Source organism: Callospermophilus lateralis, chromosome 12 (genome assembly GCF_048772815.1).
Source record: "Callospermophilus lateralis isolate mCalLat2 chromosome 12, mCalLat2.hap1, whole genome shotgun sequence".
Taxonomy (NCBI): domain Eukaryota; kingdom Metazoa; phylum Chordata; class Mammalia; order Rodentia; family Sciuridae; genus Callospermophilus; species Callospermophilus lateralis.
Window position 1 is genome coordinate 100,511,634 of NC_135316.1, and position 19,038 is coordinate 100,530,671.

A 19,038-nucleotide genomic window follows, 5' to 3' on the forward strand; every position below is an offset into this window, starting at 1 on the left:
GGATTTACGGCTAGTTCTTCGCTAATTGCTTCCTTATCCTGCATCCAACGAAACGTCCCCCGAACTTTTCCTCCCAGACTATTTGGAGCACCAGCTCCGTAGGAGGGATTGGCGCTCCGCAGGCAGTGTGGCCGGAGAACCGTACGATGTTTATGAGAAATTAAGACAGAGCAGCAAGCTCCGCGCCCCACGGCGCCCCACGGGAGTTCTAGACCGGAATTCGGAATCAGAAAGAGATGCCGGAACGGAGGTCCCGCGGCCGCCCAGCCGGCACGCCGAAAACCCGGAAAGTGGATCTCTTCCGCGCGGTCTCCCGGAAACTCCTCGCTGCGCTTGCGGCGCTCTCACTGAGCATGTGCAAACGCCGTCGCGCATGCTCCGTCGCGGTCCGGTTCGGTTTCTGTTGCGGGGCCCGCGGTGTCTCCCAGCGCAGCCGGAACTAGCCGTCGCGGGGCTGGCCTCCTTGGTCTTCGGCGGCCTTGTGGTGGTCTCCGCGCCTCCCCGCCCCTCCTCCCGGCTCTGCCCCTAGGCTCGGTTGCCCTTTCCCCGAAGCAGCCGTCATGAGAGCGAGCCTGCCGGCGTCGTCTCCACCGCGGTGGCCACGGCTGTTGCTGCTGTCGCTGCTCCTGCTAGGGGCGGGCCCAGGCCCGCGCCAGGGCAGCGCTTTCTACCTGCCCGGCCTGGCGCCGGTCAACTTCTGCGAAGAGGAAAAGAAGAGCGACGAGTGCAAGGTGGGTGAGGCCTGGCGGTCCGCGCCGTGCTGTCGGAAGGGAAGTCGCCCCGGTCCCGCGGCGCCGGGGTCCCGGGTGGGAGTCGGGGAAGGGGTGGAGCAGTGGGTGGGGTCGAGTTTGGCCCGCAGCTCCTGGGGTCGGCAGCTCAGGCACGACCCCCGCGGGGGTCGGTGGAGGAAGACCAGCCTGGAGCCTGGGGCTCGCCGGGCGTGCGGCGTGCCTGGTAGCGCGAACAGCTGTCTTCAGTTCCCGGAACAGGGACCGTGTGGAGCGCCCTGGAGTTGGATGCCTGCAGGTCCGCGAGCGGTCCGCGAGCCAGGGTCACTCTCAGCCCCGTGTCGCGCACGCCAAGAGAGTGGGCGCCCTGCCCGGGGCAGCCCCCAGCGCAGTTACGACTTGCAGTCACTGTTAGCTTCATTGCTTCTTGATTCTTTGTACTTTTCTGGGACTCCTGGTTGCTTAGAAGAGCTTGTTCTTTCTAGGACTTTGATATCTAACTTCAAGATTAGCAGTTGATTACTCATCTGTGCCGTATAACACTCAGAACCGCATGAACTGCATTGATAAAAAGTTGTTGTAATGGTGGAGACACTGCCCTTTCAATGGTGGAAAAAAAAAAAAAACCTTTTTAATGCACAAAACTATTTAAAAGTAGATGAGAGAAACTGATGTTTTTTCTAGGGGCGCCTTGAAAACGTTGACCACTTAGGACATTTCATTAAGTTTTTTGCTTCACTGTCACAGGTCTATAAGTAACCTGCTTTTAGGTTATTCGGTGTAGGACATAATAGCACACACACAATTATTTCATTAAGTTGTTAAAACTTACCACTTGGGGGATGAGGATCTCTTTGAAACCATTAATAATTTTAACAATTCAAGTAATCTTTCTGCAAACTTTTACAATCTATAAATAGGCTTATTTACTAAGTTTGATATTTTTTAAAGCTGGTGTTTATTTTACTACTGCAAGCTTTACTGTAGTTGTGAATTTTGATGTTATTTTAGGGCGTTAGAGAAGCTATTAAACTTTTCATTGCATTTTGCACTTTAGATTTAGTTTTGTCATCTGTCTTGAATGACGTGTTGATACATCTGTTAAAAAAAAAAAAAAGACTTGCATCTGTAGAGATGCCTAGGATCTATAAGGTTTATTCTAAGCAACAATTAGCACTTCAGTAATTAACTCTCCTACCCCTCCTTTCCAAGTAGCTATGGCTCTTTTTTGAGGAGGATTCTGAACTGAAAAGAATATTGTGCTTCCAAGTAGAAGAGCGAGCTAGTCTTGCAAGCACAGTAGTGTGTGTGTGTGTGTATGTGTGTGTTACTGAGGATTGAACCCAAGAGCACTTTGAGCTACATCCCTAATTCTTTTTTAAAATTTTTATTTTGAGACAAGCTCTCACTAAATTGTCCAGGCTGGCCTCCAATTTTTGATTCTCCTGCCTCAGCCCCCTTAGTACTTAGGATTATAGGTGTGTGCCACCACATCCAGCAAGCACACTTTTTTTTTTCTTTTAAATGTTGTAATAGCCATCCTTTACCTAATATTTGGTCTTTAAATTTAATTTTAACAACTATTACATATTATATTCCTAATTCCGCAACAATGAAGAATATATTGCTGCCCTCTGGGAACCTGAAAGTAAGTTACATAAGCTCATGAACAGATAATGAAATCCTATACGTTATAGAAGATGTAGGCCCAAAAGTGCTCTAAAGCACAAATCATGAAACATCTGTGGATTGAGGTCTTCAGGGAAAGCTGTAGAGCGGAAGTAACATTAGAGGTGGATTTTAGAAAATGAAGAGTGAAATTTATAGTCTGCCAATTAGAGTTTTGTTTTCTCAGAAGGTCTTTATTTATTTAAAGTGGCTACTTTTGGTTTATTTGGAGGATCCTTTTGGAAGGCAGATCACTTTTCTGAATGTTTGGGTTTTCATCTTTTGTTGCCAGCCACTTTCACATCTTGGCCAATGGAAGCAACTCTTAGAAGAAGAATATGTGCTTCCAGCATCTTTTCTCTACAATTCACTAACTTGTGTAGAGAGTTTAAAGTAAACTTTCATATTTCTGTTGATATGAAATACCAGTAACAGTAAACAGTTTAAATATGTATTACTTCAATCAGGGTGAATGGTTTATTCTCATTCATTCCATGTTTCTGGAGAAGGTCAGTCCCATACACATTATTCAGAACAGAAGGAGCAACTTAAATTAGAAGCAGGAGTTGTAAGTAGTAATAATTATTTCCAAAAATGCTTTTAGGATAGGGAGTCAGGAATTAGGCAAGTTGTTAATACTATTTTTGTTGGTTTTTCAATCTGTAAGAGAAGGATGATCATATTTGCTTATTATGTATTCCCCTTGAAAGATATTTTGTATTTCCTAAGAGGAACAGTACAGTCTATTATTTTTATTTGGTATTATAAAATAGTTTAAAATATAAACAAGTATATCTTCAGCATAAGTATAGTTTTTGCATTTACTGTAAAGTTCATGTCCTGCATTTAACTCAGTATGTATTTTGGAAGACAGAAGAACACTGAGAATTGGGTCATTTTGTCACCTTAGAATTATGTTTTATTTTCCAGCAGAAAAACAGGAATCCAATTAACATAAAGTTCTATTTATGTTGCTCTCACTTCTGATTTATGGTCTTTTAAAAAATTATTTATTTATTTAGTCATACATGACAGCAGAATGAATTTTGACATATAATACATGCATGGAATGTACATACATCAATCATATTGTCAATTCTATTCTGCTGCCCTTCCTGTCCTCCTTACTCTTCCCCTCCTCTCCCATCCTTTCTCTCTATCCAATCTAATGTGACACACTTTTTTTTCTTTTTCTCATTACAACATCATATATGAATTCTGTATAATAATGAGGTTCTCCTTCCATCTTCCATGCAACTCCCCTTCTCCCTCTTTTTCCCTCCCACCTCTCTTCCCTATTTAGTGGTAGTCTTCTTCTCATGCTCTTCTTCCCTATCCCATTTTGAGTCACCCCCCCTTATATCAGAGAAGACATTTGGCATTTGTTTTTTAGGGATTGGCTAACTTCACTTAGCATAACCTGCTCTAATGCCATCCATTTGCCTGCAAATGCCATGATCTTGTTATTTTTTAGTGCTGAGTAATATTCCATTGTGTATAAATGCCACATTTTTTTAATCCATTCATCTATTGAAGGGCATCTAGGTTGGTTCCACATTCTAGCTATTGTGAATTGTGCTGCTATAAACATTGATGTGGCTGTGTCCCTGTAGTATGCTCTTTTTAGGTCTTTTGGGTATAGTCCAAGAAGGGGAATAGCTGGGTCAAATGGTGGACAAGTTCTCTTAAATGATTTATGGTCTTAACATTCATAAATACGGCAGCTGTGTTTTTGTAGCTTTTTTGTTTTGTTTCACTTACTATCATTACATGTGCATACATTCTAATATTAACAATGTGCATTCTTATTACTTTTTATAAACAACGTAGTATTTCATTCTTATTATTATACTCTGGTTTGCTTAACTGATTCTTGCATGTAGTGCATTTAGATTGGTCCCAGTTTTTATCTATTATAAACAACTTTGCTAGAAAGTATTAGAAATTATTTGCGTATTCCCGAATATAAAATAACTAGCTCAAAGGCAAGAAGCCATTTTACAGTTCTATTCAATATTGCCAGATTTTTTTCAAGAAAAATAGTTTTAATTTATGGTGTCCCAAGCTAAACGATGCCTTGTTTCTTTATGATATTTAATTTTTGTTTATAAATTTAATAGCTGTGTGATGCTGCATCACATTTTTAATATATTACTTTCACTGTTACTGAAGTTTCTGAATCTTTTTTCTCTTATTTGCCTTATTTTATTAGTTTTTGAAACTATAGTAAGAATTGAGCTATAGGATTTCTTTCCAATATCATATGTGACAGCAATAAGTAGAATAAAAGTCAGAAGTGAATACATTTCATAGGGTACTTCTCGTTTAATTTGTAAAAGTTACTATTTCAGTTAGTTGCTGCATGCCATTCAGCTTTAGATCAGCTGTCAGGCGTGCAGAATGGGGTTTTGATGGCTGATAATTGAAGATGGGTGAACAGTTCATTTTTGTTGCTTTTAAGTAATATTGGCTCATCAACATGAATTCAGACCTGAGAACTAAAAAGGGCATTTTCTCTCAAAAACATCTGCTACTTTTTTACTGTTTCATATATAGATCTTGTTCTTAGATGAAAGATGTCAAGATTTTTCTTTCCTGTGCTGTAAGGAAAATTGACCAAATAAACCCCCTAGTGGTTAACCACAATAAAAGAAAAAATTTTTAAAAAGTCTTAAGTGAATTGGTTTAACAACTTTTGTGTGTGTGCAGTACTGAGGATGAAACCCAGGAATGCTTTACCACTGAGCCACATCCCCAGCCCTGTTTGTTTGCTTATTTATTTATTTATGTATTTAATTTCGAGACAGGGTCTCTAAGTTACAGAGGTTAGCCTCAAACTTATGATCCTTCTTGCCTCAGCTTCCTGAATAACTGGAATCACTGGCATGTGTCACTGTGCCCAGCTGAGTTTAACAACTTTGATAAAAAGGAAACTTAGAGGGCTGGGGATGTGGCTCAAGCGGTAGCGCGCTCACCTGGCACGAGTGCGGCCGGGGTTTGATCCTCAGCACCACGTACAAACAAAGATGTTGTGTCCGCTGAAAACTAAAAAATAAATATTAAAAAAATTCTCTCTCTCTCTCTCTCTCTCTCTCTCCCCCTCTCTCCCTCTCTCCCTCTCTCTCTCTCTCTCTCTCTCACTCTCTCTTTAAAAAAAAAAAAAAAGGAAACTTAGAATCACACTTCTAATTCTGCCTTCTTGGTATTTTTATAAGCTTTTAAAAATTGTGTCCTATTTTGGGAACAGTTGCCTTTAAATATGGAATGTGTCAAATTTAAGAAAACAATCCTGAATGTTGCTCTGAACAGATATAAAACCAAAGTAACTATACTTATTTTAATATGACTATGGAAAAAGATTGAAGGTTTTGAAGTATTTAAAGAAAAATCCATAATTTATATGTGTATTTATTGATATAGATAATAAATATTTATTGATATTTAGTTTCATAATCTCACATTTTTGTCTGGAATAAAAACATTGATTCTTAACTTCTAGAAACTTACAGGTGTGTGGTTGTTGGTTATACTGTTTCATATCTGGCATTAGGAAGAAGTACTGAGTACATGATCTAACAATTGTTCTTCCTTCCAGGGGTGTATAATGGAACTGCCAAAACAAAGTCACAAACAGGTGCTCCACTTATTACATCCCTGAGACAAACACAGCACACCTAAATTCTGCAGGGACTGGTCTGTGTGCTCTCAGCCATAGCACCCAATTTCTGTTTCCCTGTTCTTCCTTGCAGTTTTCTGTCATCGTGTTCTCTCAATAAGCCTTATAGTTACTTGTAGCTACTTTACATGTGCTCAATGAGCTCCTTCTCTGTTGCCATTTAAATTATTAAAGTTATCTTATGATCCTTCTGCCTCAGCCTTCTGAATAACTGGAATCACTGGCATGTGTCACTGTGCCCAGCTGAGTGAAAGGATTTGGAGGAAATTGGTGAAATATTTTCTCCTTTGTTCCTCCTCTTTCAAAACTATTGCCTTTGTTAATGATAAAGACTATAATTTTTGTGTTTCAGATACCTAGCACATTATAACAACTCAGTGATGTTTTTTAGTGTGGAAAGGGAAGCTCAGTAAGATTTAATAGCAGTCTCAAGTATACATAGCTAGTAAGAGGAAGGCTGGCATGCAGACAAGCTTAGGACTGGCTGACTCTAAAGTCTGGCTCCTTACCACTTGGGGTCTGCTGTGTGGTCTCCCTTGTGCATGCTGCAGCTGCTTCTCTGCTTCCTCTCTGGAGAACCATGATTTCTTAAAATTCTGAACTTCCAGAATCAATGTGGTGGACAATCAACAGATTGCTGTATGTATATGTAATTATTTTTTAAGGAGTCAGGTTTTATATTCTGTTCTTTGATACAGTCTAAAATTGAAATTTCATTTTTCTTGGGTGTGAGGGAAAAAGCCCTGGTCATATAGATCAACCTCTTGGCGTTGCTAGTCACATAGCTCAGAGCTCATGAACATCCCTTTGTGAGTTCCAGTAAAAGATTCCTCTTGGGATTTTTTTTATCATGTCTGAGTTAAGACTTCCCTTCTTTAGAATTTTCTGCTGTAGATTTTTCTAAGGTTAAGCAGGTGAAGCTTCCATAGCTTTTCTTTTCTTTTTTTTTTTTTAACGGTTATGCCTTTGTATTTCATACCTTTTTGTGACTGACTAGTTATTTTCTTTGATCCTTGTTACAAAGTCATATTTCTTCCCTGAGATTCCATTCTCTTGAAAATCCAGGTGTAGATGTGGGGTGAGACAGATGTGATGGCAGTGGAATAAGGCAGAATGAAAGCAGAAACCAACAGATGAGGAAATGGGGAAAACCCTCAGTCCTACTGCGTGGCCTGTGTTCCTTAAGGCAGAATGGGCTAATTCAAACTAGAAATTAAAATGTACATTTGGGAAAAGGATTTACAAGGGAGACCATAGAACTCTATAAATTAAATAAAAACATTTTCATAAAATTTTCTTTATTTTCTCTCCCTCCCTTCCCCTGCCCTTTACTAGGGATTGAACTCTTCACCACTGAGCTAAATTCCCAGCCTTTAAATTTTTTTATTTATTTTTTTTTTTTGAAACAGGGTCTCATTAAGTTGCTCAGGCTGGTCTTGATTCTTCTGCTTTAGCTTCTTGAAGTAGCTGAAATTACAGGTCTGCACCTCTGCACCAGGCCCATAAAAAAATATTTTAGTGCAAAATTGTGATCAGTCTTGCTTTATCTAAATGATTTAGGATTTGGTTACTTCCTTAAAATGTTTAATATTTAAACTTTACATACTTGTAATAACCTAGGTGGAGATAGTTTGAAAGTTGGAATGTGAGGGAAATAACCTTTAAGAATCTTGTCTAGTTAGGTATGTGATATCTTAGAGTTGGCTGTCTTCAGTTTAAGGCAAATTTCTGTAAGTAGGTTGACTTGATTAATTCTTCAATGAGGAATAAAGATGTTTAGAGTGAAAGATAATTTTAAGAGAAATTAAATACAATTCTGTTATAGCAGTTGTTATTTTCATAAGAAAACTAAATCCCACAGAGGTTTGGTAGCTACACCAAGAACATATAAATAGTCCTGTCACTTTTTTCTTTTGCTTCCTTGAAGGTATGCCTTGTCACTTCCTTTGGATTATAAATTCTCTGAAAGCAAATGCTCATTATTTTTGTGTCAGGTGTGGACATTGTGAGCTTTCATGGCTGAATGAATTTTTCATGGTCTTCAGGATTTGTTATAATAAGTTTTCTCTGATTTTTACATCTATTGCAAATTCTAATGTTTTTCCCTTAATTAATAAATGGACTTCTTTTGAGAACATTGTTCTTGCTCTAGAACATCTTTCAACCTGAAATTTTACTGTCTTTATTTCTCATTGTTTTCATTTGATGTTTCATAATAAGACTAAGATCCACACTCAATTTTAAAGCCCTTTCTTTTTCCAACTTTAATTGTGACAATTTTTAAAAATTCAAAAAAGTTGAAAGAATGATATAATGATCACTTTTTACTTATTTGGACTGCCTAGAATTAACTATTATTTACATTTTTCCATATTTATCTGCATATATTTCTGTGTTTGGGGATGAATGTCATGTTGTCTGTGGCATACTTTCACATAGTTTAGCTTGTAGCCTTTTATTAAAGCCCATAAACTTTCTCGTAGTCTCATTTCCTTTCTACCAATAACATTTGCTTTATGCCAAATTAGGAGAATCTCATTCTTATAATGCTTTTGAAATTTTCCTTTTTTGCTAAGGTCAGTGTGTAGAGTAATTTACAAGTATGGCATATTTACAAGTGTATTGTAAATGGCTGTATTCCCTGTTAAAGGTATATTTATTTCACATTCCTTAGCATATTATGAGATGATGTTTATTAAAATTTCAGATTCTGACAGTTTTAAAAAGAAAGAATGAAGCAAATGGTACAAAAGTAGCCAAGATAAGTTATGGTCATGGTGTATTTGATTGCTTCACTGCTGTAATTTAGTGGAGCTGTCTATAATAGACTAACCTTCCCTTAAAAGTAAGCATGGAAAATGTCAAGAGCAGAGAAGAAGGAGAGTGGAGGAATGAATGCAGTGGAAGTGAAAAGTGATGGTATCCATGGTTGAATTTACTCACTGTTTTTGTTTCTGCAGTTCAGTTTTTCAACTTGTTTCCTCATTTTCGAGTAAAACAATCTCTGACTCATGAGGTTATTATAATTGTGCTTGCTGAGTATGTTCTGTTTCCCTAGATCAATAACCAAGATGAGATAGACATAAGTAGTGGCCCAGAAATGGCAGTAAACCCCTCCCACTGCCTTGATGGAGGGGAGAAGGGCCTCCCCAGAAACCCTGGGGTTTTCCATATACTAGTCACCTTTACTCAGAGTCAGGAGCATCCAGTTTCTTTAAGATAATAACAACTATGCTTATTCACTTAAAATATAGTTATTGTGTGCCAACTATGGACCAGCTTCTGCATCTACTATTTTTATTATTTCCTCATTCAGTCCTATTCAAAGTTATTATTTGACCAAGAGCACCTATTAGAGTAGACCTAGGATTTGAGGTGAACCCAGTAGTCTAATGCTATGCTGCCTCCAAAGTGAAGTCATGTTCCCTGTTTATGTTTGTTAAAATTAGCTTTGTTTTCAGGCCAGAGATTTATGGGAAGTATTGTCTTTGGGAGATTCTACTTTAGAAATTTTTTGGACAGCCCCTGATAATTACAGATATCTTTATAAATCACAAAACAAAGCTAAAATTTATGCCTGGAAAGTGACACTGTTAACACCTTTATTATTAGCAGAATTTGTTCAGTTTTGCTAGATTGGGAAAAGTTCATATGAGGTCAATTTATTAGGAATTTGATGTTAGATAAAATACCAAGAGAGACTAATGAAGTACTGAAAACTAATGAGGTACACATAAGAAAATGGGGAAGAAGAGGGTTGTGAAACTCCTTTTGGGCATTAGACAAAAATGGAATAAATTTGGTAATAATTGATTTAAATAATACTAAGTAATATAAACAAAAGACTAACATGGTTTGAGGAAGAGAAATTTTCCTTGCTTCTAGAATTATTCAGATTTACCATAGACATAAGGGGGGAACCGGTAAATTATTTTTGGTACTGGGGATTTAACCCAGGGGTGCTTTACCCCTGAATCACTTTCCCAGCCCTTTTTATTTTGAGACAGGGTCTCTTTAAGTTACTTAGGGCCTCACTAATTTGCTGAGATTGGACTCAAATTTGTGATGCTCCTGCCTCAGCTCCCAAGTTTCTGGGATTATAGGAGTGTGCCACAGCACCTGATTCCAGTAAATTTGATTTCTAGGTTGTTAATAAGATTGAATAGAAATTTAAAGGAAATTGTGGGTTAGTGTAAGGGACTGGGATGCGGAGTAAATCTATGGGGTACCTGTGTAGTCTTCCAGGATTGGTGCTTGAAGCTAATTTGGATTTTAATTTTAGCAAAGAGAATGCACATGAAGTGTTTTAAGTTCCAGTAGTGTTAAGCTCCATATGTAACCTAATGGGAATATACTTTCAGAATATCTTTTAAAGTTATGAGAGAGCAAAAAGTGGTAAGTTAATTTGGTCATGGAGAAATTCAGAAAGATTATTTTAAAAGAAATCTATATTGAGATCTAAGCTCTTTATTATCAGTTAAAGCACATTAAAAAAAGATGAAGAATGTCATTGAAGAATTTACACTTATGGACAGAAAGGCTAATGAAAAGTAACACCATCATTCTGTACTTATATGAAACTTTGGTGTCTAAACCTTGAATTTTGCTGTAATTTTGGATGATATACCTCCTAAGAAAGATATGAGAATAGGGTAAGATCCCAAGAAAAGCAACTGGCATGATCAAGAAGATCAGAGACTAGAGGAACTTTCAGTGTTGAGGGATTAAGACTTATAGGAGAATGCATTACAATTCTTATTACATATATAGAGCACAATTTTTCATATCTCTGGTTATATAAATGGTATATTCATACCAATTCATGTCTGATCATATAAATTTAAAAAAAAAAGAGAGATAGGTCTAACCTCATCAAAGATGCCTAGAAGTTCTAATGAGAAACTTTGGAAGAAGTTACAGTTTAAAAATCATATGCTCAACAAGTATTAGTGGTAATTAGCACCACCAGTTTCAGGTACTGCACTGATTAAAAGAAAGGAGCAAAAATAAAAATCAACTGCACATAAAAAAGAAAGACTTACAGGAGATATGAGAGAAATCTGAAAATGAGATGGGTTGGGTTTGTGGCTCAATGGTAGAGTGCTTGCCTAGAGGCACTGGGTTCGATCCTCGACACCACATAAAAATAAATAAATAAAATAAAGTCATCGTGTTCATCTACAACTAAAGAAAAATATTTTAAAAAAAGAAATCTGAAAATGAGAGTTTCCTTCATCTTATAATCCTAGAGCCAGAAGATGGTCCATAAAACCTCAGGGAATGCCTCATAAGCTAAGCAAAAGTTCTTTAGTCATTCATTTGATGGACACTTGTATCCTAAACTCATATGCACTTGAGCAGTGTCCTAAAATTTTCCACGTGGTCTTCTATCTTTAAATCTTATACCTTGTTTTGGGGCTTCTGAGATGTGAATTTAAAGAACAATAAAAAATACTTGGAAAGCAAGACTCAAGGATGGGCCGGGACTTCAATCCAGCTCCTGGTTTTATAGGGCTCTGAAGCAAATAATTGTTTTTAAGTAATTAGAAAAAAAGAATGTTTGTTAGTGATGAAAATCAAATTTCAGAGCCTGTAAATAAATTTTTATTGGGTTACAGCCATAGTCATTTGTTTCACCCTAAGGGAGCAGAGACAGCATGTCCTGCAAAGTTTTAAGTGTTTACTCTCTGGCCCTTTACAGAAAAGGTTTGCCAACCCCTGAGATAGACTAATAAAGAGTTGTTTTTCCAGAAGCAGCAAGATTATTGACAAGTAAAATGTTTATAAAGAGATAACGTACATAGCAGCATGTGCTCTTTTTCTTACTGTGCTATCCAGTTCAGAAGCCACTAAGTTCTTATGACTATTTAAATTTACCTAAAATAAAATTTAAAATTCAGGTGGACTCAGTGATACATGCCTGTAATTCCAGCAGCTCAGGAAGCTGAGGCAGGAGGATTGCAAGTTGAAAGCCAGCCTCAGCAATTTAGTGAAGCTCTAAGTAACTTAGAGAGACCCTGTCTCAAAATAAAATCCAAAGAGGACTGGGGATGTGACTCAGTGGTTAAGCATCCCTGGGTTCAATCCCTGGTATAAAAAAAAAAATTCAAATTTAGTTTTTTCAGCCACATTAACCACATTCCAAGTGCCTAATAAATTCTAAAGTGCTCAGTAGCTACTGGTGGCCAGAAACTTTTATCATTACTTTAAATTCCTTTGGACTCATTGCTACATATTACTAAAAATGTACATAGCACTTTCTGCCAGGTACTACTCTTGAAGCTTCTCAGAAACTGCTTGAAGCATAAATTACTACCACTCTTCTACAAATGAGAAATTTGAGTCATGGGGAAGTGGAGGAACTTGCCACAGTTACCCAGCTAGGAAGTGTCAGACTTATTTAAGCCCAGGCAGTCCTGCTTCTGAGAACAAGATTGAGAGAATTTTGCCTAATCATAGGAAAATGGACTTAGTTTGTGTGACCACAATGTGAGTCTATAGATTTTGAAGCTGAAAACAGAAAGTTGTGAAGAATATAATAGCTCCATTTTTTCATTTTGGAAGAAATCTTAAAATGTGAATTGGATTAGCTTTTTAGGGACCTCTTTGTCTTCATTAAGATGTGTTAACTAGATCATTTGAATTCTGGTATATCTTCATAGCAGTGTTGACCCCTTCTAATTAGTGAAAATTATTTTGGCAGAGTAAACTATCAACTGGGAATTTTGCCTTCACAACAGTTACATATATTTGTGCTAATTATTCAAGCATGCTGTAATGCTGTAATGTCATGTACCATCATCTTTTTTAGCTAAAATGACCAGTGATACAGGAGGTACAATTAAATTACTGTGTTAGAGGCTGTGTTGTCATTGAGTTGCTGTTTCATTTGAACAGAATTGTAGGGGTTGAATTTGAAAATCTTTCATCATATATCATGAATATTGGATGATCATTTTAATGGGTAGACACTATAGTTTAGGCCTTTTCTGTTCTGAGCATCTTTTTTTTAACAAATATATAGCACTTCATAAGGCTTCATATTATATTCTTTAAATAGTGTTAGGCACTATTTAAAGTATTTTATAAATGTTAACACTTAATCCACATATCCCTAGGAGATAAACACCGTTATCCTCATTTTGCAGATTAGGAAACTGAAGCACCCATGAGGAAGCTGATGTGAACTCTACTGCTGCTGTGCTGCTTTTCCAGTGGCAGTGCACTTAACTCTTCGTTTGTTTCAGTTGTATGTCAGATATCGCATCTTGCTTTTGGGATGTTAGCAAGTGTAGGAGTGGTGATGCCTTAGTCAAATCAAAATGACAAGTGAGACTTGTCATTCCAGGGAGCCTTCTGATCAAGTCCAGAGGCAGCCACAGTGGTCTAATTCCATAAAAATACTTACCCCAACAAAGTAGCTCCTACTTAATGGATTTTTTGGTTAGTATCAAAAGTTATTTCAGGGCACACATGACTTTCTGGCTTTTTCCACTAGTGAATTCTGCCTTGAGTGTCAGTGAGCTCTATTTGAGAGGGTGGATAATATGGATCCTGTGGAACTTTATCACTTTCTCTACACCTGGGAGAAATTTTGAAAGCTTCATTAGGTAGGTGTAGTTAACTTGTCCATATTTCCTAGGAAGTTGATACAAATACCCCCCCTTCGCACCCCACCCCACCCACCCCACCCCATGCATTTGATCTGGTCATTGTGAACTTGAACTTCTTCAATGTCACTGCCTTGTTTTTCAACTTTCTCAAATTGATCAAAGCTGTCCTCCAAAGTTAGATCATGTGGTCATTGTCTATCTCCTGTCAATGCTTAAGAGTGCACATGTATATGGGATTGTATTTCTAATATAGTTGATGTAGAAATTTCTAACTTGGCAATATTTTTTGGTTACAGTCAGAATGTTAAGAAATAAAAAAGGTTAAAAATAATAATCATATTTGTGCTCCATTATGAAATATTGAATTTGGAAAACAGATTTTTTTTAAAAAACAGCATTTATATTAGTGTGATGAATGTCTTTAGTTAAAATGTCTTATTTAATATTTTAGAAAATTTACTACTTCAGCATTTTAAAAATATTGGAGACATCTGCAACTCTGAAAGTTATTTTGGTATATTTTAAATGAATACAAATCCACTCATTGAATGGATTTTATAATAGTCTAAAGTAGGGTGAATATTGTAAAGTCTCACATTTTAAGCATGTCATATTTTTTCAGTTGTAAGCATGACTTAAATCTTTAACCTGTGTTTCCTCATTTTCAGGCTGAAATAGAACTATTTGTGAACAGGCTTGACTCAGTGGAATCTGTTCTTCCTTATGAATATACAGCGTGAGTTTTTCAGCTTGATTTTTATATACAAATTTATGTGATTCATCAGAATTTTGTGCACTTAAAACTATTTTCTACACAGTTAAGGATAAATTTATATGCATTTAAATAATATATGGGGCCTGAAAACATTTTTAAGGTGTGTTCTTCCAGGTAGAACTAAAATGTAATCTTTCCATGTTGTTTTGTGATACCACAGACATGCCAATCAAAACAATGGATTCCCTTTAGTTTACTGTACCAAAAGTCATTTATTTTCTTAAAATTTCTTTAATTATTACCCCCTCTCCCTTTTTTTTTTTTTGGCGGTGGTGCTGAGGATTGAACCCAGGGCAAGCACTCTACCAACTGAATTTGTCCCCCGCACCCCCATACATTTTTAAACAGAATTCTTCTTTCTCATACTCAGTCCTCAGAACTTCTACTTTAATATCTGTGGTCTCTGCATTTTTATCTCTGAATTTCTAATGTAAATAACCATATTTATACTTTTTGCTTTAAACAAAAGTAGGCTCATACTATTATATTTGATTCAGACCTTGTCTTTCGCACTGAATATGTTGCACATCTTTTTCCATGACAATATGTAGCTACTTCAGTCTTTTTAGTAACTCCATTGTAGAGGTTGTGTACATTTCATACATGATTTGTTTCACTAATTCCCTGTTTATCAACATTTGATTTTTGATACTGTGAAAAATGCTGCATGAAAATCCTATAATATTTATTTAACAGCTGTATTGCATATTGGTTGTAAAACAGTTCCTGAATTTCTCTCCTGTTTAAGGGCTTTATAAGAGTATATGTATTTGCTATAAAGAAAAGCATACACAAAAATGAAGATTTCTGTAAGAATCTATATGCCTGAATATGGAGCTGCAGTTGTAGCCCACTAGTAGAGCACTTGCCTAGTATGTGTGAGGCACTGAGTTCATTCCTCAGCACCACGTAAAAATAAATAAATAAAATGAAGGAATTGTGTTCATCTACAACTTAAAAAAAATTAAAAAGAAGAAAGTACAAAATCCTGTTTGGATGGACTGTAATTTACATAAATGTTGGAGGCTTAAATACTTTTGTAATTTTGCCAAACACCATCCCTACTTGAATCTTTGTGGATTTTCTCAGAACTCAGTGAATCTGTTGCATCCAGGAGGTGGAAGGTCTTCATTGGGGGCCTCACAGTTTTTATCAATTTGATGACTTTTGAGATTCACTTTGGCCTTGGGAATCTCACTAATGATTGGCGTCACTGTACTGTCTCACCTACTTCCCTTATCTGGGATGAATACGAATTGCCCTTTAATTTTCTATGTAAATTTGAAACTAGGCTGAACATTTCAATAAAACATTTTAAAAATCAATTGGTAATATAGGGGATTACAGCAGAAAATTTCAAAGGTGACCAAATATGCTTCTCCATACTTTCTGTTCTGAGGGCCTATTTAGCCATCATTCTCCCAAGGGACATGGTAGACAGTGTATTGGGGTGAAAATCCTATCCCCCACCTCCCCACCCCCAAGCACTGGAAATTGAACCCAGACGTGATTTACCACTGAGCTACATCCTTAGTTCTTTTTACTTTCTATTTTAAGACAGGGTCTCCCTAAGTTGCTGAGGCTAGCCTGGAATTTGTGAACTCCTATCTTATCCTCCCTGCTGGGATTACAGGTGTGCACCAACACACCTGGCCTCTCTTTACATTTTAATAAAAGTATTGGTTAGAAATCAAGAGTATTTTAAGCCATAATTTGGAGAATTTCTATTTTGGGGAGTTGCAATACATGGACTTAAGTTTAAATGGTATTTACCTACAAAAGCTGTTAGAATATCAGTAATAGATCTCTCAGTATTGCCCACATTTTATATATTTCCAAGTCTCTTTTTATGTTTAAAAACTTAAATATTCTTTCCTCAGGTTTGATTTCTGCCAAGCATCTGAAGGAAAACGACCATCTGAAAATCTTGGTCAGGTATTATTCGGGGAAAGAATTGAACCTTCACCATATAAGGTTTGTATTTAGTGTTATACAAATATTATTTAGTCAGTTGTCTTTCCCCTTCAGAAATGCCTGAGATAACTTCTGTAGCTAAGGAGCAGTTCATTTCTTTTGCATACAGGAATAATTTCTTAGAACCTCAGTTCAAAGGGATCCTCTTCCTTCCTACATTATATCATTGATAAATCTGTCTTAAAGAACATTTATACAGGAATGGGGATATAGCTCTATAGGTAACATGCTTGCCTTGCATGCACAAGGCCGTGGGTTCAATCCCCAGCACCACAAAAAAAAAAAAAAAGAGAGAACATTCATACAACTAGTGTTATAGATTATCTCTTATGCCAGTTTTCCTTCCACATTTCTTTTTTTTTTTTTAAGAGAAGTGCGTTTTTTTTGTTGTTGTTGTTGTTGTTGTTTTAATATATATATTTTTTAGTTGTTGATGGACCTTTATTTTATTTATTTATATGTGGTGCTGAGAATCAAACCGAGAGCCTCATGCATGCTAGGCAAGTGCGCTACCACTGAGCCACAACCCCAGCCCCTCCTTCCACATTTCACAGTCTCCTTTTCACTTTATAACTGCTCTCCTACTGGATCAAAAACAATGGTCTTTCTCCTTTAGAAAAATTACAGTAGTTTATGATGATATTTTACCACATAAAAAATTAAATGGTACAGAAAGAAACAAAATGAAAAGTCTGTCTTCCCCTCAATTCTACTTCACAGTTTCTTGTTAATTTTTCCTGGCAATATCCATATATTTTTAAGCTTATGTAAATGAAATTAGATTTATTAGTTTATGTTTTAATGTATTGTTCTGAACTTTGCCTTTTTCCTTTAACTTTCTACCTTGGGCATCTGCCCACAAGAGAAGTTCACTTTAATAGGTGTAACTTGACCCAAGTCTCATTCCACAACCTGAGAGCTACATTTCCTAGCTTCCTCTTCTTCCCTTCTGTGGCTTGGACCCCACACTTAGCCACCTTGCCTACTTTCTCACTAAGCACCTTGATTCCCTTCGCACTTTATTACATGGAGCATCTGTGCAGCAAACCCCTGGGCCTGGATTGCTCCCACTAGCTGTCTCATTCCCTCCAGCACCTGGACTACACTGTGAAACCCTGGGGAATTTTGCATATGATTGTTCAAGACTAATCCACTATATAGTTTTCAACTATTAATATATCCTCTTCAGATATTCTAATTTGAAAATTTCTACAGTAAAAATGTAGTAATTATAAACATTTTAAAAAGACAATGTTATCTGAAGGCCTAATGAGTGATGTCATTAGGGAATAGGAACTCAGCATGCCTGGACATGGGTAGCATTAGTAGGGCAGGCGTGACAATTGTGGAACTACTCCCTGTTGTGATATTTTTAAAGGTTACTTTGAAATTTATTGTATTCTTTTTATAGCAGAGGGTGATTTTCAGGCATATTTATTAAATAATGCAATCAACTTACATACTCCAGTGGTCTCTCAGCCTTTTCTGTTTACTCTGTGTTGGCCCTCAGAATTGATGGGAGAGAAGAACATCAGGACATCAGTGAAGGACAACAGGAGTCTCTAGCAGCATACAGGCTGCCCATAACAGATAGCAGTGAACAGAGGGAAAGCCAGCAAAATATTCAAACCCATGGAGGTTCTGTTCCTTTGGGACAGGCATTAAAGGCAGATTACTGCCCTTAGTAGAAGCTTGTTCAGGTACATTTCTGTTTATGTGTAAAGACTGTGCATATGCAGATGACCCCTATTTGGGGCCTGGTGCTTTTCAGACTTGATCCCCTGTCCTAGGAGTTTAGGTAGAACAGAAGGAATGCTTTAAAATGGAGGAAGATATTCACCTCACATTTTCCCTTAGCACCACAGAAATTTTAGAATTTGTGTTAAAACAAACTCTTTTTAATTCCCAAGCTAAAGGGATACTTTTTAAGGCCAAGACACAGGAAAATAAAAACATGGAGCTAAGAGATCAGATTTTTCTTTCCAAACTAGCCATAAAAGTATTGAGCAATATTTTTTATTTCATTTCACTTTAGATTCTTCTGCCCTTTATTTTCACAGAATATTTTCCTTATTTTATTTAGCTCTGCAGTAAAAACAGTTTTAACAACCAGCAATAAAGTAAAACCCCCTGCCTTGCCACCTTGTGTCTATGACTTCTATTTGGGTTAGGAAAATGGCAATGTAAGACTTTGTGTATGTTCTGTCAAACAGGAGCTATAGTTTTTAGGACCATAAAGCCTTATCTCAAGTATAACCACTCATATTCACTCATTTACTCAATAAGCACATTGTTGGATACCATTCTCTTGCCATGTATCATTGCAGAGGTGGGATGTAAGAGCAAGCAAGATAAAAATCTATACTCTGTTCTAATGGAGGAAAGGAAATAATATAAATTACTAAAGTACATAGTATTTTATGAAAATACTACTGAAGCTAAATCAGGGAAAGTGGACAAAGAATTTGCAATTTTAAATAGCCTTACTGAGAAGGTGACATTTAAAAAATGTAAATTTAAGAAGTCTCACTGAGAAGGTGACATTTGAATAAAAGACCTGAAGCAAGTAAGGAAGTAAACCATGTGAATACCTGGGGGAAGGTA

General features: G+C 37.0%; 1 protein-coding gene across 1 annotated transcript in view; it reads left to right on the forward strand.

Annotated features, from left to right (window-relative positions):
- The first annotated feature begins 389 nt into the window (after window positions 1–389).
- The window catches only part of Tm9sf2 (transmembrane 9 superfamily member 2), a 59,867-nt gene continuing 41,218 nt past the window's right edge, over window positions 390–19,038 (forward strand). The window contains exons 1-3 of the mRNA XM_076872162.1: window positions 390–731; window positions 14,354–14,421; window positions 16,341–16,434. Of these exons, the coding sequence (XP_076728277.1) occupies window positions 561–731; window positions 14,354–14,421; window positions 16,341–16,434 (333 nt within the window). The 5' untranslated portion in view covers window positions 390–560. The remainder of the gene's footprint in view (window positions 732–14,353; window positions 14,422–16,340; window positions 16,435–19,038) is intronic.